At 36.4% G+C, this 22539-nt stretch overlaps 2 protein-coding genes across 2 annotated transcripts; both read left to right on the top strand.

The window, feature by feature from the left end:
- Positions 1 to 9689: 9689 nt before the first annotated feature.
- On the top strand, positions 9690 to 15317 carry LOC133781799 (coatomer subunit alpha-1). Its single transcript, XM_062220876.1, has 4 exons — positions 9690 to 9905; positions 10213 to 10434; positions 11190 to 11684; positions 11956 to 15317. Exons 2-4 carry the CDS (start codon positions 10227 to 10229, stop codon positions 14907 to 14909), a joined length of 3657 nt encoding a protein of 1218 aa, XP_062076860.1. The 5' UTR covers positions 9690 to 9905; positions 10213 to 10226; the 3' UTR covers positions 14910 to 15317.
- Positions 15318 to 18135: 2818 nt separating this feature from the next.
- On the top strand, positions 18136 to 19181 carry LOC133781798 (uncharacterized). Its single transcript, XM_062220874.1, has one exon. It carries the CDS (start codon positions 18229 to 18231, stop codon positions 18790 to 18792), a length of 564 nt encoding a protein of 187 aa, XP_062076858.1. The 5' UTR covers positions 18136 to 18228; the 3' UTR covers positions 18793 to 19181.
- The last annotated feature ends 3358 nt before the right edge of the window (positions 19182 to 22539 follow it).

Raw genomic sequence — 22539 nt, 5'->3', positions numbered from 1 at the left:
TTCATTTGTGATCTTGTTGTCTGCAACCATGAATAAATCACCTTCAAATGAGCAATAATCTGAATCTTCAACAACTGATGTAGAGTCTTGAGACTTGTCACCTTCTTCCCTTAATTTCTTTTTGAATTCAACAAAATCTCTTGTATCCTTACCAAACTTGACCTTAGACTTGGATGTTGAGTGTGATCTTTCTTGATAGATCTGCCTCTAGCAAAATAAGTGTTAGGCTTGATAAGCCTAGTATCCGGTTCACCTATACTAGGAGGGGGTCGGGTCAGAAGGGTCAAGGGTAACTGGGCCATTTTGTGTTAGTTGGTTAGAAGGGCAAATTGGGTACTGAGTAGCCTATTAGTGGGAAAAGGAAGCTAGTAATTAGTTATGCAAGAATTGAGATGATTCTAGGCATCATGGGGATATTTTCCTCTCTGTTTGTATGAGACTCATAGCATTTTTCATTCAACAAAGCTTCAGATTATTCATTATTGGTTTACTGTTTTATTGCTTGCTATTCTATTTTCTGGTTTCTACTATTCTGTTTTCTGGGTTCTACAGAGATTGTAGATAGGTCCTATTAATTGGTATCAGCAGCCAGGACCGGCGTTCGGTGTATGCCGGTATCGACGAGAATGGAGACTCGTGTTGTGGGTGTTGAATCGGCCTTATCCAGTGTCCAAAACCAGCTCAACGATCATGGATTGCTGCTTAAGGATCATGCGTTGGAGCTGGGCTCTCTGAAGGACGTGTTGGATCGTTTGGTTACTGCCCAAGGCAGGGTGGCAGATGAGCTTGCTTCTCTTCGCGAAGGGTCTCACGGTATTCCTGGTTCGGGGCGTCGTCTTTCCGGCGAGGGGTCTGTGGCGACTGGCGGGGGCGCTTCCTCCGGCCGTGTGGTGGATGGTGGGGATAGACGATCTGAATTTCGGGCTCGGAAGATCGAATTGCCAGTTTATACGGGAGATGACCCAGATGATTGGACTTATCGTGCGGAGCGCTACTTTAATTTACAGCGATTGTCCCCGGCCGAGCAACTGGAAGCGGCGGTCTTGTGCCTTGAAGGAGCGGCTCTGTCTTGGTTTCGCTAGGAAAATCAGCGGCGACCCATTCCTACGTGGGAGGAGTTGAAACTTCTACTCCTCCGGCGATTTCGTCCCACCCATGAGGGGTCCGTTTATGATCGGTTCTTTGTCCTCCAACAGGTCACTTCGGTTCAAGAATATCGTCGACGATTTGAAGCTCTTGCTGCTTCGGTAGAGACAATGGGGGAGGCTGCATTGCAGGCTGCTTTTTTGAAGGGCCTTAAAGTAGAGATCCAGGCCCCTTTGAGAATTTTGGAGCCCAATGGGCTGTTACACATGATGGAATTGGCTGAGCAAATTGAAGTCAATCAAGTTTTCACTAAAAGCTTTCGGACTGGGCCTAGTGGGCCCCTTAGGGCACATCCACGACCACCTTTGACCAGCCTCTCCCTACCTGAACACAGTAAGGGCACTTTTGTCATCTCTCCATCATCTTCCTCCTCTTCTAGCCCGACTCTTACTAGCCCTAAACCAGCGGCGGCTCCGGCGACGTCCACGGCGAATCGCCGCCTGTCTGAAACCGAACTCCAGGAGAAGAAACGCAGGGGAGTTTGCTTTAAATGTGACGGGCGTTGGACTCGAGGGCACGAATGCTCGCAGGCGGAGGTTCAGGTGGTGATTATTCAAGATGAGGCCGTGGATGCACCGGCCACTAATCCGATTGGGGAGGTTCTGGGCATTGCAGCAGCTACGGAGGCGGCTGAGGCGCACATGGTGGAAGTTTCTCTCAATGCAGTGGTCGGGTTGACGTCCCCCAAAACTATGAAGATTTTGGGTTCTATCTTGGGCCACGAAGTGGTGGTTTTGGTGGATAGCGGGGCGACACACAATTTCATCACCACGGAATTAGCCCAGAAATTGGCATTGCCATTATCCACGACTGATGCTTATGGAGTGCAACTGGGCAGTGGTCAAGCAGTGAAGGGGGAAGGCATATGTCGCTCGGTGCCGTTACATTTGCAAGGACTGGAAATAATCGAAGATTTCCTACCGTTGCAACTAGGCAGTACTGATGTTATCTTGGGCATCCAATGGCTGCAAACTTTAGGGGAAACCACTCACCATTGGAGGAACCATACGATGAAACTTCGAATCCAGGATCAGCCCGTGGTTTTACATGGAGACCCTCTGCTTCACAAGACTTGCATTTCGTTGAAACAAATGGTACGGCTGCTCCAACATGAGCGGCAAGGCGTTTGGGTCGAGTTGGGTTGCGCTTCGGTTATTCCGGGCTTGGCAGCATATTCGGATGAGATACAGCAACTTTTACAGCGGTACAAACATGTTTTTGACACACCAACTTCGCTACCGCCGCCGAGACGACATGATCACGCCATTGTCCTTCAGCCCGTCACCACTCCAGTGAGTATTCGCCCCTATCGGTACCCACATGGCATCAAGGATGAGGTCGAGAAAATTGTTCAAGAGATGCTGAAATCAGGGGTGATCCAGCCAAGTAACAGTCCCTACTCGAGCCCTATTCTTTTGGTTAGAAAAAAGGATGGCGGATGGAGGTTTTGTGTGGATTATAGGGCCCTTAATAGAGCCACGGTACCCGATAAATTCCCCATTCCAGTTATTGATGAGTTGATAGACGAGTTGCATGGGGCTCATGTATTTTCGAAGCTTGACTTGCGCTCGGGGTACCATCAAATTCGGGTGCGGCCGGAAGATATCCATAAAACGGCCTTTAGGACTCATGAAGGCCACTATGAGTTTGTAGTGATGCCATTTGGACTGACCAACGCCCCCGCCTCCTTTCAATCTCAGATGAACGACATTTTCCAGCCCCATCTTCGAAAAAGAGTATTGGTCTTTTTCGACGACATCCTCGTCTATAGCCCGGATGAGGAAACTCATGTCAAAGATCTTGAAATCGTGTTGCAAACATTGTCTCACCACCAGTTTTTTGCTAATTTCAAGAAGTGCTGTTTTGGACAGCGGCAAGTTGAGTATTTGGGTCACATTATTTCAGGCAAGGGGGTGGCGGTGGACCCTTCTAAGATCCAATCTATGCTGGATTGGCCGCTGCCCAAAACAATTAAAGAGCTGCGGGGATTCCTTGGGCTCACAGGGTATTGTAGGAAGTTTGTCAAGAACTATGGGGCCATTGCTAGACCTCTTACTGACCAACTCAAAAAAGACCAATATGGCTGGACCGAAGAAGCTTCTGCTGCATTTGAAGAACTGAAGAAAGCGCTGACCACAGTACCTGTCTTAGCACTTCCAGATTTTACCAAGCCGTTTGTGGTTGAAACTGATGCTTCGGGGTTTGGCGTAGGAGCTGTTTTGATGCAGGAGGGACGGCCACTAGCGTATTTCAGTCAGGTATTGAAGCCCAAAGCGAGGCTGAAATCCATATATGAAAAAGAACTCATGGCTATTGTTCTAGCGGTACTCAAATGGCGACCTTACCTCCTAGGACGACGATTTATTGTGCGAACAGACCAGAAAAGTCTCAAATTTCTGTTAGAACAGCGGCTGGTTACTCCGGAACATCAGAAGTGGTTAGTCAAATTGTTGGGATTTGATTTTGATATTCAATATCGCTCAGGGGAAACAAATAGGGCGGCTGATGCTTTGTCTCGGGTCGGTCATGTGGAATGTTCTTTACTGACATCTACTACATGGATGGATTGGAAGCTAGTTGATCGTGAGGTGGCAGCGGACCCTTTTTTGTCTCGGGTTAAGGCAGATTTGGAGCAAGGAAAAGTCATTGCTGGGTTTTCAATATCCCAGCAACGGATACTGTACAAGGGCCGCTTAGTTTTGTCCAGCACTTCAGCTTTGTTACCCCATTTTTTGCGTGAGTATCACAGTTCGCCCATAGGGGGCCATTCGGGGGAGCTGCGAACTTACCAACGACTAAAAGGAGATGTTTATTGGGTAGGAATGAAGGCTAGGATCTTGGAGTTTGTGCGTTCTTGTGAGATTTGCCAGCGAAACAAATATTTAGCCATGTCACCAGGGGGTTTATTGCAGCCTTTATCGCTGCCAGCACAAGTTTGGGAGGAGTTGACTATGGATTTTATAGAAGGGCTGCCTAAGTCGGAAGGTGTAGACACTATATTCGTGGTGGTGGACAGGCTGAGTAAATACAGCCACTTTATAGGCCTTCGGCACCCCTTTAATGCTAAAATGGTGGCTGAAGCGTTTGTTACACATGTAGTCAAGTTGCATGGAATCCCGCTGTCTATTGTGTCTGATCGTGACAGAATTTTTCTCAGCCATTTTTGGTCAGAATTGTTTAAACTACAAGGGACGGAACTTCGCCATAGTACTTCTTATCACCCCCAAACGGATGGCCAATCCGAGGTTGTGAATAGGTGCCTAGAGACCTATCTTCGTTGTTTCGCTTCGAACCATCCAAAAGCTTGGGCTAAATGGTTAGCGTGGGCTGAGTATTGGTACAACACCACTTTTCACTCCTCCTTGGGTTGCACTCCATTCAAGGTCTTATACGGGCGTGACCCCCCACCGTTGATTCGGTACGCAGCAGGTACCACTCATGTGATGGCTGTTGACCAGTTACTTGAAGAGCGCGATGCATTCTTGGATGACTTGAAAATGCACCTGCTGCGAGCACAACAGAAAATGAAAGAAAGAGCGGACGGGTCGCGGCGACTGGTGGAGTTCGCTGTGGGAGACAAGGTATTTGTGAAATTGCAGCCCTACCGACAGAAATCATTGGCTACCAGAAAGAATGAGAAGCTGGCAGCAAGATATTACGGCCCGTTCGCAGTTCTGAAACGCATTGGAAAAGTCGCTTACCGCCTCGACTTGCCTCCTTCGTCAGCCATCCATCCGGTTTTTCATGTTTCGCAACTCCGCGCTGCTGTCGGGACTGCTCATTCTTCCACCACGCTCCCATCCACTTTAACTTCAGACCTGGAACTTATTGTAGAACCTGCTGAAGTGCTGAATATCCGACAGAACCCAGCCTCTCCAGACCAATGTGTTGAAGTGCTTATCCGCTGGAAGGATCTGCCAGATTTCGAAGCTACGTGGGAGAAATTTGAAGCTATACGACGTCAGTTTCCGGCATTCAACCTTGAGGACAAGGTTCACAACTTGGGCGGGAGTAATGTTAGGCTTGATAAGCCTAGTATCCGGTTCACCTATACTAGGAGGGGGTCGGGTCAGAAGGGTCAAGGGTAACTGGGTCATTTTGTGTTAGTTGGTTAGAAGGGCAAATTGGGTACTGAGTAGCCTATTAGTGGAAAAAGGAAGCTAGTAATTAGTTATGCAAGAATTGAGATGATTCTAGGCATCATGGGGATATTTTCCTCTCTGTTTGTATGAGACTCATAGCATATTTTTCATTCAACAAAGCTTCAGATTATTCATTATTGGTTTACTGTTTTATTGCTTGCTATTCTATTTTCTGGTTTCTACTATTCTGTTTTCTGGGTTCTACAGAGATTGTAGATAGGTCCTATTAATAAGCCTCATCTTTGCTAGTTTTCTTCTCCTTCTTAACATCATCCATGGTAAGAGTATCTCTTCCATATTTAATTATTGATCTGACCTCACTACAAGATTCTGGTGGTGATCTAAGTATGATCACGGCTTGGCTCTCTTCATCTACCTTATAATCTACATTAGAAAGAGCAATAATAATTTGGTTAAAAGCATCTAAATTATCATCAAGGGAAAGAGAAGACCTCATTTTGAAGGTTAAAAGAATGGGTTTTAATATATATATATATATATACATATAAGGTTTGGTAATCCTAACTGAAACCGTTAGGAAGTGTTAGGAAGTTTTGGGCGGTAAAACATATGATAGAATAAGTTGCTAATGGAGAATTAACTCCACAAAATATATATGCTCCTTTAAGCAAAATAAAAGTACACGAACACCCAAAAAAAAAAACAAAGCTTTTCAATGATTAATCAAACTATTTCAGCCTCTTCAACACCAAAGCTGTTGTTTTTAAGTAGACATGCTAACAGTACACACAATTATTAACAGACAAACAAACTATTATTCAAACTTTTGAATATCAATATCAATATCAGAATTTATTAAAGACCATATATTTCTCTACAAGCATGGAATTTACTAAAATTATTTTTCAGATAAAAAAGGCCCCAGTAATAGTAGAAAATAACAGAGTTCAAAAAATAAGAAGAAAACAAATTTTATGTACATTGTTCTCAAGAGTAAAGTAATCAGATTTTTTTTTTTTAAAAAAAAGGCCAACTTGAATTACAAATCATAGAATGGAAAATGTCCTTGGGTTTTATAATGACAAGCCATTTATCTTGGACACAATCTCTTTTACTTGTTCCATACACTGATTAAGACTACTCCCAATAACTAATTCCCTGTGTAATCAAACACTTTGAAAAAATTAATGGATCAATAGTAGGTTTCAGCTGTTCAATCTTGTGGTCATTGTCGTTTTGAATGTCAGATTTTGGTTCTGAAACCAATTTGTTTGCCTTTTCTACTAACTTTACATGAAACCATGAATTTTTCTTAATTTAAAACTTGGGTTAGAGGATATTTGTTTAGTGTAATCTTATTCTCATCATATATATTTTAGTTTTTACATGTATTATAGGTTTTCATTTTTGTTGTCGTTTGCTACAAAAAACAAATATTGTCGTTTCACACGAAATGTCGTTTTTTGCAAATGTTGTCGTTTTTCAATAATATAGTCTTTTTTTCGAATATGGCCGTTTTATTTTTATTGTCGTTTTTTTAATGTGATCGTTTTCACACTTCTTTTTTTCTTCTCATTGTACTGTTGTTTCCATTTGTTCTGTCGTTTTGCATTTAGTTGTCGTTTTTACATCACCTTGCATATTATTTGCCACCCTTCATTAAAAAAATAAATACACATCTTGGCCGTTGAAAATTCTTTTGCTTAAATTGTAATCTCTTCCACGTCAATAAACCAATCAGAGCCGACAAAATTCTAATCCAACGGCCATCACTTTCATCAGTGCACCTGATAAATAACAATTAACGATGCAGTAAGTAAATCACAATATCCATTTCTCGGTTATTTTCATTTTGGTCCTCGTATGTGACTATTCTTTCATTTTAGTCCCTAGTTTTTAACTTTAAATATGCTATTATGCTAGTGATACAAAAATTAATACATTTCAGCCCTTTTATTGTCATTCATTCAAAAAATTAGAGGACAAACATAAACTAAGAATTACAAGATTTTATAGTTATTTTTTTTAATAAATTGCATAAAATAATTGTTTATTAGTATGGATGTTTTTGAATTTTTAATGAATCGATAAAGTGGTCATTAAATTATTATTATTTTTTAATAATAATTTAAATTCATTACTGATTAATTTTATACTGTAAAATTTTAATAATAATAACTGATTTTTTTAATTAAAGACAAATTTAACATTTATATTATAGATAGGCTTAAAAAATTATTAGAAAATTAAATTAATTTTTATTATTTTATTAAAAAATAAAGATACTTAATTATTACAATGCATTTTATCGAAATCCAAACTTGATAACCAATATTTTCAATAATAATTATTGGGTACCTTATAATTAGAATTTATAAATATTTAGTATCATGAACTATCAACTTATTTTTTAAAGTGATCAAACTCAATTATAGTAATTAAATCATGAAAAAAATAATTTGAAAAATTGCTTAACATGTGTCATATTTTAATTGGTCAACTTATAATTTTTTAAAAATTAATTTTAAATTTTAAAAAATAATTAAAAATCTATTTTAATAAAAACAATTAAAAATTAATTCTTTTTTTTTTTCACTCTCTCCGACTACTTTCCTTCTCTCTTTAGTTGTTTTTCACAAAACCAAATCGAGTAAAAAAAATCTAAAAAAATATAAAGCATCAAAACACAATCAAAATGCATCTTCCTTTATCAATTTCTCCACTACAAAGAGTGACCCAAGAAACCCAGTTTAGGTTTTGCAAATACAACTTCCACAAAACCAAGGCCATTTCTCTTTCTTTTTTATTTTTTCCCTCTATTTCTTAACTTATTATTGCAGGTGGTTGAAGGTTGGGCCGAAGATGGATCGAGTGGAAGACCTAGTTTTCTCGCTGCGAAGGGATTCGTTGATGGTGTTGTTGGATTCTTTGATTTGGTACAATGTGGCTCAACAAAAAGTTAAAATAATAGAAAAAAGTGACACAAAGATTTGCACAAAATAAGAATATTTGTCCAAAATATTTATTCCAACCCACTAGAAAAGTTGCTTGAGGTTTATGCAGTAAATGAATAAGGAGTGAGATACAACAAGCATATGGAATTTTCAATTCAAGCAATTTTAATGAATTTTTTGGAAAAGATCGAGAGTCTTGGAGAGCTATATAGAGAGAGAGTTTGAAGGAATGATCAAGTCTCGATTTAAAAAAAAAAAACTCCTTAAATAGGTTAGACATCGACTCAGGGTCCAACCAATTAGATTGTACATTTTTAAAACATATTTTGGAGGAAAAATACATGACTTGTACGGATGCAACAAGTGATGCGTCACCTGCTGTAACCTACGAGATTTGTCGTGCGTGTGTGACGCGTCGCGTTGCCTCCAAGGATGTGATGCGTCACCTCAAGACCTGTCTAACTTGTCCAAAAGTGAAATTATATGTCTCCAAATGTTCCCACATTTTTTGGGTATACTTAGATTACTCAATGTATCACTTAAAAATATATATATAATTTGCCTATAATAAAAAGTTAATTTTCACACTACTATTATGTGAAATCGTTAAGTGTTTTGCACCACTTTATGATAATACACTTAACCTTATATTTAATCAATCATAACATTGTCGATGGTCTTTGCTAACTTCACAACTAGTGGTGTGTAGACAAAAAATCAATGACGGTAGTGAGAAGAGAAGGTGGAGAAGGCAGTGGGATTCAGATGATGACCATCCCAGAACTCTGACCATCAGGGGAGAGGGGAAAGAGAAAGAATTTTTTTTTATTTAAATTAGTTTTGTTATATATTAATTGATATAATATTTTTCATTAATTAAAACATATTTTTAATTAATTTTAAAAAAATTTAAATAATATTTTTTAAAAAAATTTATAAGTCAAACTAATAAAAACATTATACATGGTAGGATATTATGGCAATTTGGTCGTATTTGAAAAATTGGTTGATCAAATTTGAGTTCAGATACTAAATATGTATCGTTTCTAATTATAGAACACTTACTTATCATTATTGAAAACAGAAGGTGTCAAATTTGGATTTCGATACTAAAAAATAAATATTTATTTTACTAATTACGATAAATTGATGTGTTAGCCATATTATAAATTAAAAAATAAAATCCAACAAAATTAAAATAATAGTGAAGTATTTTTCATCATGCTAAAAAGACATATATGGTATTTGATCAAGTGATAGTACATGATTTGTTTTTTTTTTTTTTTGACATAAATGATGAATTGACTAAATCTGCAACATTAATATATTCAGGGTAATAATAAATACATTAATTTAAAGTGAGGGGCCAAAGTTACAATAGTCAAAACTTGGAGATCAAAAGTAAAATTTATATTTATCTATTGTACGCTTGAAAAATTAATAAAATTACACCTATATCCCTCTTTTTCTTCTCTCTCTATCTTTTCCATTCTCTCTCTCTCTCTAAATTTTAACACAGACACTAACGAGGCCAGATCTATAGAGAAGAACTAAAAACCCTCGTTCTCTCTCTCTCTCTCTCTCCCGATCTCTCTCTATACGCGTATAGATATATACACAAATATATATGCACACGTAGCAAGACCTGGGAGTGGCGTTGATTGTGGATGCTATAGTGGACGGTTTTGATTCAAGATCTGAGGTGAATTGTTCGTTAATGGAGTTTCTTTGATTTAGATCTGTTCACGTTTTTAATTGTTACATTTTCTTTTCATGCTGAATTGTGTATCTATGTGGCTATGGAGGAACTGTAGGAAATGATTTATATGTATATATGTGTGTGTGGATGTATCAGGTTGTTCATTTTCATTTCAGGTTTCTTTGTGGCCAAATCAGATTGAGAAAATTTAAGCTTTGATTTGTATTTGGATTTGGAAAAATAGTAATTTCAGATTTGATTTATTGAAAATTGAAAATGTATTGATGCGATTCGATTGGTTTGGTTGTAGTGTTTGGAGTGAAGATGTTGACGAAGTTTGAGACGAAGAGTAATCGAGTGAAGGGTCTCAGCTTCCACAGTAAGAGGCCATGGATCCTTGCGAGTCTTCACAGTGGTGTGATCCAGCTATGGGACTACCGTATGGGAACTCTGATTGATCGATTCGATGAGCATGATGGGCCAGTCCGTGGTGTTCATTTTCACAAATCTCAGCCGCTCTTTGTTTCTGGAGGTGCGAATTGCACTTTGTTCTTCTTCATTTTGTTTTTGTATTGTGCAATTGCAAATTTTACCGCCAAATTATATCTTTGCTTGCCGTTGGCAAATCTAAAGGTAAATAGTATGTAGTCATTGTTGAATATTGCTAGATCCATATCTTAGATCTCTGCTTTGTAACTATTAGTCATTGCTTTTCTAAATGGTAAATCAAAGTTTTGTGGATCTTTAGAATTTTCTTTTACGATTCATTGATATTTATTTTGATTCTCCGATTAAGGTTAGAGATAGCAGTGGTGGAGAGATAGGAATGATAGATGGTGTAGTTTCCCAAACCCCTTGAGGAAAAACTATATGATAAATGTTAAAACTCATATCAAGTCTAGTGGTTGGTCTGAGCTTCGAATTCCTCTTGGGCACCTTATTAGTAAATGTTAGGTTTTCGCTCCCCAAGTACTGTAGGGTTAGGCAAGGAAGCTATAAAAAAAAGAAGGAAAAACACTCTGATAAAACTCATATCAATTCTAGTGGTTGCTGAAATCAGTTGCCCTTATAACTGTTTATTCTGTAGTCTTGGTCTTCATGAGATACTCACTAACACTCAGATCAATTTTAGCGGTTCCTGAAATCAGTTTATATTTTAAAAGTTTATTCTATAGTTCTGTTCAATGTGAAAACTTATCTGGTTTTATGATTTATTCTTCCCTTTGGACAGGTTGGTCATTTAGATTGTGCAGTTTATGTATTAACAAGTTATTGCTTCTTTTTCAGGGGATGACTACAAAATAAAAGTTTGGAACTACAAGCTGCATAGGTGTCTTTTTACACTTCTTGGACACCTTGATTATATCCGTACTGTGCAGTTCCATCATGAAAATCCATGGATAGTGAGTGCCAGTGATGATCAGACTATTCGCATTTGGAACTGGCAGTCACGCACTTGTATTTCTGTATTAACGGGTCATAATCATTATGTAATGTGTGCTTCCTTCCATCCGAAAGAAGACCTTGTTGTGTCAGCCTCCCTTGATCAGACTGTTCGTGTTTGGGACATTGGTGCCTTGAGAAAGAAATCTGGATCTCCTCCAGATGACATGCTGCGATTGAGTCAGATGAATACAGATCTTTTTGGAGGTGTTGATGTTGTTGTTAAGTATGTTTTGGAGGGTCATGATCGAGGTGTCAATTGGGCTGCATTCCACCCCACCCTTCCTCTGATTGTCTCTGGAGCAGATGATCGCCAAGTCAAACTGTGGCGGATGAATGGTATTCATATGATAGTCTTTTTCACCAAGTAAAACTGAAAAACTAAAATTTTCTTTTTTCGGTCTCTTCTTTTAGCTGGTCATTTCTCCAAATTGTGTTCTCTGTCTATCTGATCATGTAGTGGTGAATTAATGATTGCTAACATTTATTCATATTATTTTTATATGATGCTTCTGTTTATTTGGTGAATTAGCTAGTGTCTACCTTTGAAATTCTTTTATGATTACTGACTGGATTGAGATATTATGTCGATTTGTTTGTTCTTTTTCAGACACAAAAGCTTGGGAAGTAGACACATTGAGAGGGCACATGAATAATGTTTCATGTGTAATGTTCCATGCCAAACAAGACATAATTGTTTCCAATTCAGAAGATAAAAGTATCCGTGTCTGGGATGTAACAAGGCGAACTGGGGTTCAAACATTCCGGAGAGAGCATGATCGCTTCTGGATTCTTGCAGCTCATCCTGAGATGAATCTGTTGGCAGCAGGTCATGACAGTGGCATGATTGTCTTTAAGTTAGAGAGGGAGCGACCGGCTTTTGCAGTTAGTGGTGATAGTCTTTTCTATGTTAAAGATCGATTCTTGCGGTATTACGAGTTTTCAACTCAAAAGGATACACAAGTTGCTCCGATTAGACGCCCTGGTTCCACTAGTTTAAATCAAAGTCCTAGAACTCTCAGTTATAGTTCTACTGAAAATGCTGTTCTTATATGCATGGATGCTGAGGGGGGTTCTTATGAATTGTATTCCATACCAAAGGACAACATTAGTAAGGGTGATAATGTACAAGATGCAAAGAGAGGTGTTGGAGGATCGGCTGTTTTTGTGGCTCGTAATAGGTTTGCTGTTCTTGACAAAAGCAGCAACCAAGTTCTGGTTAAGAATCTGAAAAATGAGGTTGTAAAGAAGAGTGTCCTTCCAATAGCTACTGATGCTATATTCTATGCTGGAACTGGTAACTTGTTGTGTAGAGCAGAAGATAGAGTGGTTATTTTTGATCTCCAGCAGAGGCTTGTACTCGGTGATCTTCAAACTCCCTTTGTCAAGTATGTTGTTTGGTCTAATGATGCTGAAAATGTTGCATTGCTTAGCAAGCATGCCATTATAATTGCTAGCAAGAAGCTTGTGCACCAATGTACTATGCATGAAACGATTCGTGTAAAGAGTGGTGCTTGGGATGACAATGGGGTATTTATTTACACTACTTTAAATCATATTAAGTATTGCCTGCCAAATGGAGATAGTGGAATCATCAGAACCCTTGATGTTCCAATATACATAACAAAGGTTTCTGCAAATACCATATTTTGCCTGGATCGAGATGGGAAGAACAGAGCCATAGTTATTGATGCAACAGAGTATATTTTCAAGCTGTCCTTATTGAAGAAAAAATATGAGCATGTTATGACCATGATAAAGAACTCACAACTCTGTGGACAGGCAATGATTGCTTATCTTCAGCAGAAGGGGTTTCCTGAAGTTGCTCTCCATTTTGTGAAAGATGAGAAAACTCGTTTCAATTTGGCTTTGGAGAGTGGGAATATTCAAATAGCTGTTGCTTCAGCCACTGCAATTGATGAGAAAGATCATTGGTACAGATTGGGGGTGGAGGCTCTGCGTCAGGGCAATGCAGGTATTGTGGAATATGCCTATCAGAAGACAAAAAATTTTGAGAGGTTATCTTTCTTGTATCTTGTAACTGGTAACACAGACAAGCTATCCAAGATGCTGAAAATTGCTGAGGTTAAAAATGATGTCATGGGTCAGTTCCATAATGCTTTGTATTTGGGTAATGTTCGCGAACGCATTAAAATCTTGGAGAATGTTGGCCACCTGCCACTTGCTTACATCACAGCTTCAGTTCATGGACTACACGACATTGCTGAACGTTTAGCTGAACAATTGGGAGATAATGTTCCATCTTTGCCAGAAGGGAAAGTACCTACCCTTATGATTCCCCCTACTCCTGTCATGTGTGGTGGTGATTGGCCACTTCTAAGGGTAATGAAAGGCATTTTTGATGGGCATTTGGATAACTTCGGCAAGGGATCTGCTGTGGTTGAAGAAGAGGATGAGGCTGCTGATGGTGACTGGGGTGAAGAGCTTGACATGGTTGATGTTGATGGCTCACCGAATGATGTCACTGCAATATCTGAAGATGGAGAGGCTACTGGAGAAAATGATGAAGAGGGAGGATGGGACCTTGAAGATTTGGAGCTACCCCCGGAAGCAGACACCCCAAAGGCTGCCAATGCACGCTCGTCAGTTTTTGTTGCTCCAACACCTGGCATGTCTGTGAGCCAGATCTGGGTCCAGAAATCATCTCTTGCTGCTGAACATGCAGCAGCTGGAAACTTTGACACCGCAATGCGGTTGCTTAACAGGCAACTTGGAATTAAGAACTTTGCTCCATTAAAATCCATGTTTCTTGATCTGCAGACTGGCAGCCATTCCTATCTTCGTGCATTTTCATCTGCTCCAGTGATACCTTTGGCAGTTGAACGTGGGTGGAATGAATCTGCCAGCCCTAACGCAAGAGCCCCTCCAGCCCTTGTCTACAATTTCTCTCAATTGGAAGAGAAGCTCAAACTAGGATACAAGTCTACAACTGGTGGGAAGTTTACTGAGGCTCTCCGTCTCTTCATCAGCATTCTCCATACAATTCCTTTGATTGTTGTTGAATCAAGGAGGGAAGTTGATGAAGTTAAGGAGTTGATAATTATCGTGAAAGAGTATGTGCTAGGTCTGCAAATGGAGCTGAAGAGGAAGGAACTAAGAGACGATCCAGTCCGCCAGCAAGAGCTTGCAGCCTATTTTACCCACTGCAACCTTCAACTGCCTCACTTAAGGCTCGCCTTGCAAAATGCAATGACTATTTGCTTCAAAGCAAAGAACCTTGCTACTGCTGCCAACTTTGCCAGGCGGCTTTTGGAGACCAACCCCCCTAACGAGAACCAATCTAGGACAGCCAGGCAAGTGTTGCAGGCTGCTGAGAGGAACATGACCGATGCTTCAGAGCTGAACTATGACTTCAGAAACCCGTTTGTGATTTGTGGTGCAACATACGTACCAATCTACCGGGGACAAAAGGATGTTTCTTGCCCGTATTGTACTTCGCGGTTTGTACCAAGCCAGGAAGGACATCTCTGTACTGTTTGTGATCTTGCAGTTGTTGGAGCTGATGCTTCTGGGTTGCTGTGCTGCCCTGCTCAGATTCGATAAACTACTGGACCAGAAGAATTTTTCGACCATTTTTTTTCCTGCTCATCATCATCCTTCTGGCAGCCGGGGCAGTGGCGCGGTCTCATTCATATCTGCCGGTGAAAGGTAAGAAATACTATAGAAGAGTTAAATTTCGAATGAATCATTGGTGCTTAATCTCGCTTTTTTTTTTCTTCCTTATCTTTTTTGGTTTTACTTTTCCTTACCTATGGGATTATCCTTTAATTAGTTGATTATGATTTCCAATGTAATAAAAGTTTCAGAATTTTGTTATAGGCTATTCTTGTTAGTTGTTCATAAGCAAGAATGGTCAACTCTTTTATAATTAGATGGAAGGTTATAGGCAGGACATTTTTATCACTGTAAGCAAAATTTGCGTATTTCCTATGATGATTTGTGTTACCAATTTGTTGTTGCTGTTGTTGTTTAACATGATTTTGATTCTGGTTTATGCCAGTCTGATTATTTTATTATTATTATAATATTTTTTTAACATGATTTTGGTTCTGGTTTGTGACATAATATTGTTTGGTTAAAATACTAGTGTTGACTTGACTGGTAAAGTTTAATGGGAATAAATAGTCTCTAGTCACTCTTGCAATTCTTGCTAAAAAAAGACATCTAAAAGTACGATTCATTCAAAATACAATTGGTTCCCCTTTGGATTTGGAACTTTAAAACTATTTAATAATAATTATAATAACGTGTCCATGAAAAAATTAGAAAAAAAACCCCGAATTGAACTTGATTTTTGTTATTTTCTTTGTGTTTTCTTTTTTAGTTGAAGATGCTAAAAACGATTCATTAGTTACAAACTAAATAATATTTGCTCAAAGAAATTTACTAGTTGGCATGTACACCGACCAAAAGTTATATTTGAGGAGTTATATTTGTGTTTTTTAATCGAATTTGTTAAATGACTAATGCTGAAGATACTAATAAATAATACACACTAATGTAAAATAATTTCTATCACCAATAATTATAATAAATTACATGGTAATATGTGTTTGTTTTGGTTTATATACATTATTTATATTTTATTTTATTTATTATTATAAATTTAAATTTCAACGTGGTTTTATTACCTATTGCCTAACACAAAATTCCAAATCTACCACATTTCATCCGGGAAATATTAACAGTGTTCGGACCAAATCTTCGAAAGGCTTCTCAAAATGGAATCTCTCACTTTCAATCTTTCTCAGTCTTTACTATGATCTGCCTTTAATTCTTCACTGACTAAATTAACTTTTGTGACACATCTTTGGTGCGACCGAACTTTAACAAAAACAAATGGTGGCACCTGCAACAAAAATCTCCAATGCTTAAGCCTCTCTTATTATGCTTAAGTTAGTTCTCTTTCTTTTTATATTTTGACAAAGACTCAAAAAATAATTTCTTACTCGCGACAAAAATCACATATTTATAATAAAAAAAACAAAGAGAAGGTTTAGAATAACTTATCACCATTGGCCCACGTCTCATTCTCAAGTCTCTTTTCCTGTTCAATTTTAACTAATTTTTCTTCGTCTCGTAAGAGTATCATTAATGTCATGGCCAAAAAAAGTGCTTATGTTAAAGTGGGTCCCAAAATCAACAAAATAATACATATTCAACTTTAATTTTTAGCACCATTGGCAACATTGCTTTGTTTTTCTTTTGTTATTTTTAGTTAAAAGTTATATTAATTAAATAAAATATTAGATTTTGTATTTTTTCTAAAATTAGCATCGTAACCAACAATAACAGCACTGAAAATGCTCTAAGAACACTCTTTCTCATAGGCTTGAGGCTCAAGCGTTTGCCTTTTTTGTCTTCTTATAAGACCCTTTGTTCGGACAAATCTTTTAACGAAACGTATTTTTATATTATTCTGAAAGTAATTAAACTTTGCTCACAAACATATTACTAGTGTGATTTCCACGTTATTTCAATAATACTCAAACTATATTTAATGAATAGTCTGCCATGTAAATGTAAAAATATTAATTAATACCTGAGCAAAATACCCTTACAAATAGTGATAAAAGATTATGACAATATTGACAAGAAACCTCGAAAATTTGTTAAGTTACTACATAGTTTATGTATAATTTAATTAAATGTGTGCACATTATTACTCTTTTTATGAAAGAAAAAATAAAACCATATCTCGATGAATGGCTGACTGATGACTTGTGTTTCGTCTGATTTTCTTCTTGATGAAGCTGTAATAGTAACAATAGACAAGATCATATACTAATGTGCATATGGCTTCTTACTTTTTATTTATTTATTTATCTTATGGAATCTATCAATTTCAATGAATGAGAAAAAGTATCTTTACTGATGTTGACATAAATACCAACAAGATAAAATGAGGACTAAATTGACAAATACATAAAATATGATTTTTTTTATTAAAAGGAATACAAGGCATGAATATAATAAATATCTACTCTAATAAAATAAAATACACACACCTGACCTTCTAACATTTTTTTCTTCATAAAATAAGGCAAATAAATACACACTAGCACACAAGTTTAGAATTTGCAATGAGAGATTTTAACACAGAATTATTAAAACATCAATGGAAAAAGAAAGAAAAAACACACAATCTTAAAATCAAGAGAATTACTAAGTGACATTAGTGGTGTCCAACCCTATAAAAATAGGGTGTATCGCTATTAGTATAATTCAATATCGAGTCTCACATATTTGAATTTAATAATTATTATAGCGTATCGCTAACAAATTATAAAGTATCACTTCATCTGGTGTTGGACAACTTAAGATACCAAATATCAACACTCGAAAAACAAATAAGTAGTTAAATGTCCAAAACCAAGTTACAAGGACTAATGTGCAAAATGAATAAAATAAGTAAGGTTTTAGTGGATGATAGGATAGAGAGATAGTGGTGAGTAGTGATTTTTGCTCTAATTAATTATAAATACAAATAAATTGGGTTATATTTAGAAGGGAGTGGCCAACAAAAAATTACTTGAATTAAATAATAAAATAAAATTAGACAACTTATGAGAGAAGGTCCTTGCCTTGGAAGCTTTTTTCTCACAAAAGAAAAAGAAAAAGTCCTTGAAAAGATTCGAACAAGACTTCGAAAAGATGACGTGGCATAATCTAATTGGGTAGTTATACGTATCGCAAAGGGCGGTGTATGGGGACACGTGTCCAGATGATTACCAGCCAAAGCAATAAATCGAAATCGAAACCAAATCTGAAAGACTCAAACCAAAACCAAAGGAGTAACTGAAGATAAAACGTTTCTCAACCCAAAAAATCTCACACCAAAATCAAGAAGAAGAAGGCGAAGATGGCACTGTTCGTTACCGAGGAGGAATTCGAGCTCTTGGAAATGGAGGAAGATGTTGAAGACTTGGAACTCTCGGTCTGGGAGTTTGTTGATTTGGAAGAAGATGATAATGATGATGATGATGATGATGGTGAGAATGAAATTGAAGATAATGGGTTTGGGTCTGGGTGTGAGTCTTCTCCGTTAGAAGATCATTCAATCGAAGCCCGTGGTGTTCATATTCTTCATCGTTTTGGTGATGGTGGTTATGGCTATGTTAACGATCATGGGCATCATGAGGGTTCTAATGAAAAGAATGGTGATCACGATGTGTTTGATGAGAACGAGGGCGAGAACGAGGAGTATGAGGATGAGAATGAGGATGATGAGGATGGTTCGTATGGACTAAATGACGAGTTGGTTCCTTGGTCGGTGAGCGACAAATTTGGTGGGAGGGAGAGGATGAGGAAATTGGGGAAAAGGGGTTTCCCTAAGATGTTCAATTCGAAGAAATCGCCTTACTTGTTTGTGAGGCCTGGGGTTGTTCGCGGTAAGCATGGACTGGGATTGAAGCACAGTCTCTAATCTAATCGAAGTATGACCTTTAACTTCAAGAATCGTTGAAAAACTCAACTGGGTACCTCCTAGATTGTTGAAATCTTTTCAATTTTTTTTTCTATTTGTTGTTGTTTTAGATTAGATAAGATAGACTAAGCTTTAGGAGGGGGGGCTTTATTTTCATGGTGATATTGAGGGTTGGGTTGGCTTATGTTTCACACCAATCTCCCCTTGCTCACTGTTTGTTAATTGTTAATATCCATGTTATCTGTAATAGAAATGAAATGGTATGTGAATATATAAATTTGCCCAGAAAAAATGGTCTCTTTGTTTTGTATGTTTGTTCTTTATTTTTCATTTTCATTATCTATGATCTTCAACTTTTGATAAAAATAACAATATTGGTGGTTTTGAAACTGGTATGTATGTCAACAGTGGCTGGTGCTGAAGTGATAGTTTTGGTGGTTTTGAGATTTATACATGTCAATAGTGGCTATTGGGTAGTGCTACAGTGAGTGGCTTGATCATGATCATGTCATAGTTGCTAGTGCTACAGTGAGTTGTATGATGATTTGAGACTGATATGCATGTCATAGTGGCTAGTGCTACAGTGAACAATCTGATGGTTTTGAGACTGTTATGAGACATATATTTGATGATTTTGAGACTGGTATGGGACATACTTGTTCTTCAAGTCAATTTTATTGTGGTGGTTGGTAATTGATGTTTGTTGAATTGATACTGTGCTTCTAGTCTCTGCTGTCATAACTTTTGTGAATGAATTTACATTAATGTGAGGATTGGATACAGTAGAGTTTTAGTTTTCAAGGAGAACAGTTGTGTTGTGTAGGAAGGATACTGTCAATGCCTTAAAAAGTCTCATTTTGGATTTTGAAGCTTATGCTCTTAGATTTTGTGTCACCAACTAAACAATGTCTTTTCCATTTTAGATGGGTGCAATGTTTCTTTATTCCTTTCTTTTTTTGGAGATTGGATTGTCCATATTAGGTGGGTGCAATTGTTGTTTGCTACCCTCCCTTTTTGGAGATGGTCTTAATTGGGGGATTGGTTGAGCCATTTTAAAAATTGTTTCCAAAATAACATTAAGAAATTAAGAAGAGGGATTCATTCTGGTTTTGCAAGAGAGCTAAAAGAGAAACATCATGGTGTTATGTTTATCACTTTTGGAAAATTGGGAATCATTACTACTTGATGATTAGATGGACTGAATCATATTGTTGAAGACTTCCTTTATTGAATCACACTTCTTTTTTGTTGGAATCATGAGAGATTTTAGGGATACTAGAAATATAGCAGTGTTGTCTTTCCTTGTTCTGAAATCAATGTTGGACTAGGTCACTTTGGGCCTTCACAAATCAAACATGACACATTTCTACACTATTTTCTGGGGCCAAACACTTCAGATTATCAGTTTCAACTATACAGCCATAATAAGCATTATATCTTTCAATAATGAATCCATCACTGTATGGACTCTGCCATTACCCAATTTAACTTCTCTACATCATCTCTGTCAACTCCATAATTTCACCCTGCAGAATCTGCTGATTCTTTTGTGAAAATCTAATTCATAGCTACAGGAAATTGACTTTGGGCCAATTTGTTCAGAGTATTTGGCACAAGTCCTTCAAGTATCCAAGTTGTTATGATTTGGTCCTTCAAAACTTGATTTTTGACAATTTACTTTGTTTTTTTCCTTTGCAATAGTCAGTGTATTTTCAAAATCACAAGGCTATCTCCAACATATCTTTCCATTTTTTGTTATCTTTTACATTATCTTTATACTATTCATACTTTATCTTTATTTTCATCTACAACTCAATACCCTAAATATCACTAAAAAAATATATTCTCTCACAAAAATATAATACTCTCTTTATTTTATTAATTAAATTATTACAATTATTTACACTCTACCATTTAATATTAATTAATTATATGTTTTATTAATCAATTATTAATAATATAAATAAAAATAATTTATGTTTATATTGTATTTATTCACTTTGTGAGAGTGTTTTCTTATTTAATTTTTTTTAATGTTTGTATTATGAACTTTTAATACACCTCTCCTCACAAAAAAGATGTATCAAGTTCAAATCTCCTTCCCTAATGTCAAAAACAAAGTTGATTTATAATTAAAAAAATGTATATTCACAAAAATATTGGATACAAATATAAATTAATAATTATATATCTTAAATTATTTACAAAACTAAATTTTTATATATATGAAATTATTTATAATGTTAAGAAAATAAAATAAAGATGTCTACAATAGGCCACCAAACTTCCCACATTTTAGATAATAAAAATAGTCTCTTTCGACACTCTATTATATTTTTTTTATCTTTATATTGAGTTATAGAACCTCTTGGCACATTCTTAAAAATAAAATAGTGTCAATTACCCTTTTTTTCCCTCCAAATTTTCTTTTTTTCTTTGCAAATGTTAGTTAAAAGTCTTTTCCATTGAGTAGATTAGAGAAGTTATCAGGGACCACACTGTAACAACTTGGAAATGAAGGGACTATTTGTGCAAAATACTCATTTTCTGAAGCAATCGGAAATGTGAATCTTAGTTAGATAGGAAATAAAAGAGTGGAAGGATTTTCGGTGGGAAAATTAAAAAGTGGTTGTTTGGTAAGGGAAAAAAATAACTCAATCTTACATCTTTGTGTAAACATAAATTCACATAATAAAATAAAATTAAAAAAATCAAAAGTAATTTCACATACATATATTTTCTTTTCTTATAAAAAAAAATATTATATCCTTCATATTTTTTGAAAATTCTAAGTGCACCTCATGTTTTTGGGAGCACTGGTGCACCTATTTTCTGTTTTCGAAACTAGAATGATTTTTTGTAATTTTTTTTTATGATCATATACACTGTAGTTATTTAGAGCATCCTGCAAATTTTCAAGAAATTCCAAATAATTTCCACGCGCATAAAAAAAAAATAATCACACTTGCAACAAATTATTTTAACATTATTTTCAGCACCGTAAACTATTCAAATTTTTTAAAAAATTTACATGATGCTTTAAATAATTATAATATACATAGTTATAAAAAAATTAGTCGAAAATCATCTCGGTATAAAAAAACAGGAGAGGGTGCACCCTAGACATACCCCATACTTTTTATTTCCTTCTTTATCAAACTTATGTGTTTTTTTAAGAAAAAATTGTAAAAGATAACATACTTTCTTGATAGTTGTTTCCTAGATAAGAATGAGAAAAAATTATTTTATTTTGAAGCAATTTTTACTTCAATGTTACAATTATAAAGTTTAGTAGTCTATCTCATCAATTTAGCAAAATTTATCTATTTCGGACCCAAAAAAAAAACTAACTTTTATCTTTATTCCCATTAATTTTCTTTCCTGGCAAACAATGTATTTGGACAACATGTTTCTGCCCTATTATTATTATTATTATTATTATTATTTTCAAAGTTGTACTTTACTCCTTACTTTTTGCATTTCTTCCCACTTGCCCCAATTTTGACAGAATTAGTTTTATTGTGTCCCTATTCTTTCGGAACATGACATTTTTCTTTTTTGAAAGAAAATTTAATTTCATTAATTGGTGAAAAGCTCATAGGGCCATTGCAATTTCACAAAGAAATGACTCAAATGTTGTTTAATCAACTTGAGTACAATGAAAACTTACATCACTAAAATTATATTAGATACACAATACAATAACTTATTTTTTAAAAATCAAGTGACAATACTCATTATTGAATT

This window comes from Humulus lupulus, chromosome 6 (assembly GCF_963169125.1).
Source record: "Humulus lupulus chromosome 6, drHumLupu1.1, whole genome shotgun sequence".
NCBI classification, from domain to species: domain Eukaryota; kingdom Viridiplantae; phylum Streptophyta; class Magnoliopsida; order Rosales; family Cannabaceae; genus Humulus; species Humulus lupulus.
The sequence above is the reverse complement of the archived record's forward strand: the minus strand, read 5'-3'. Positions and strand labels throughout refer to the sequence as shown.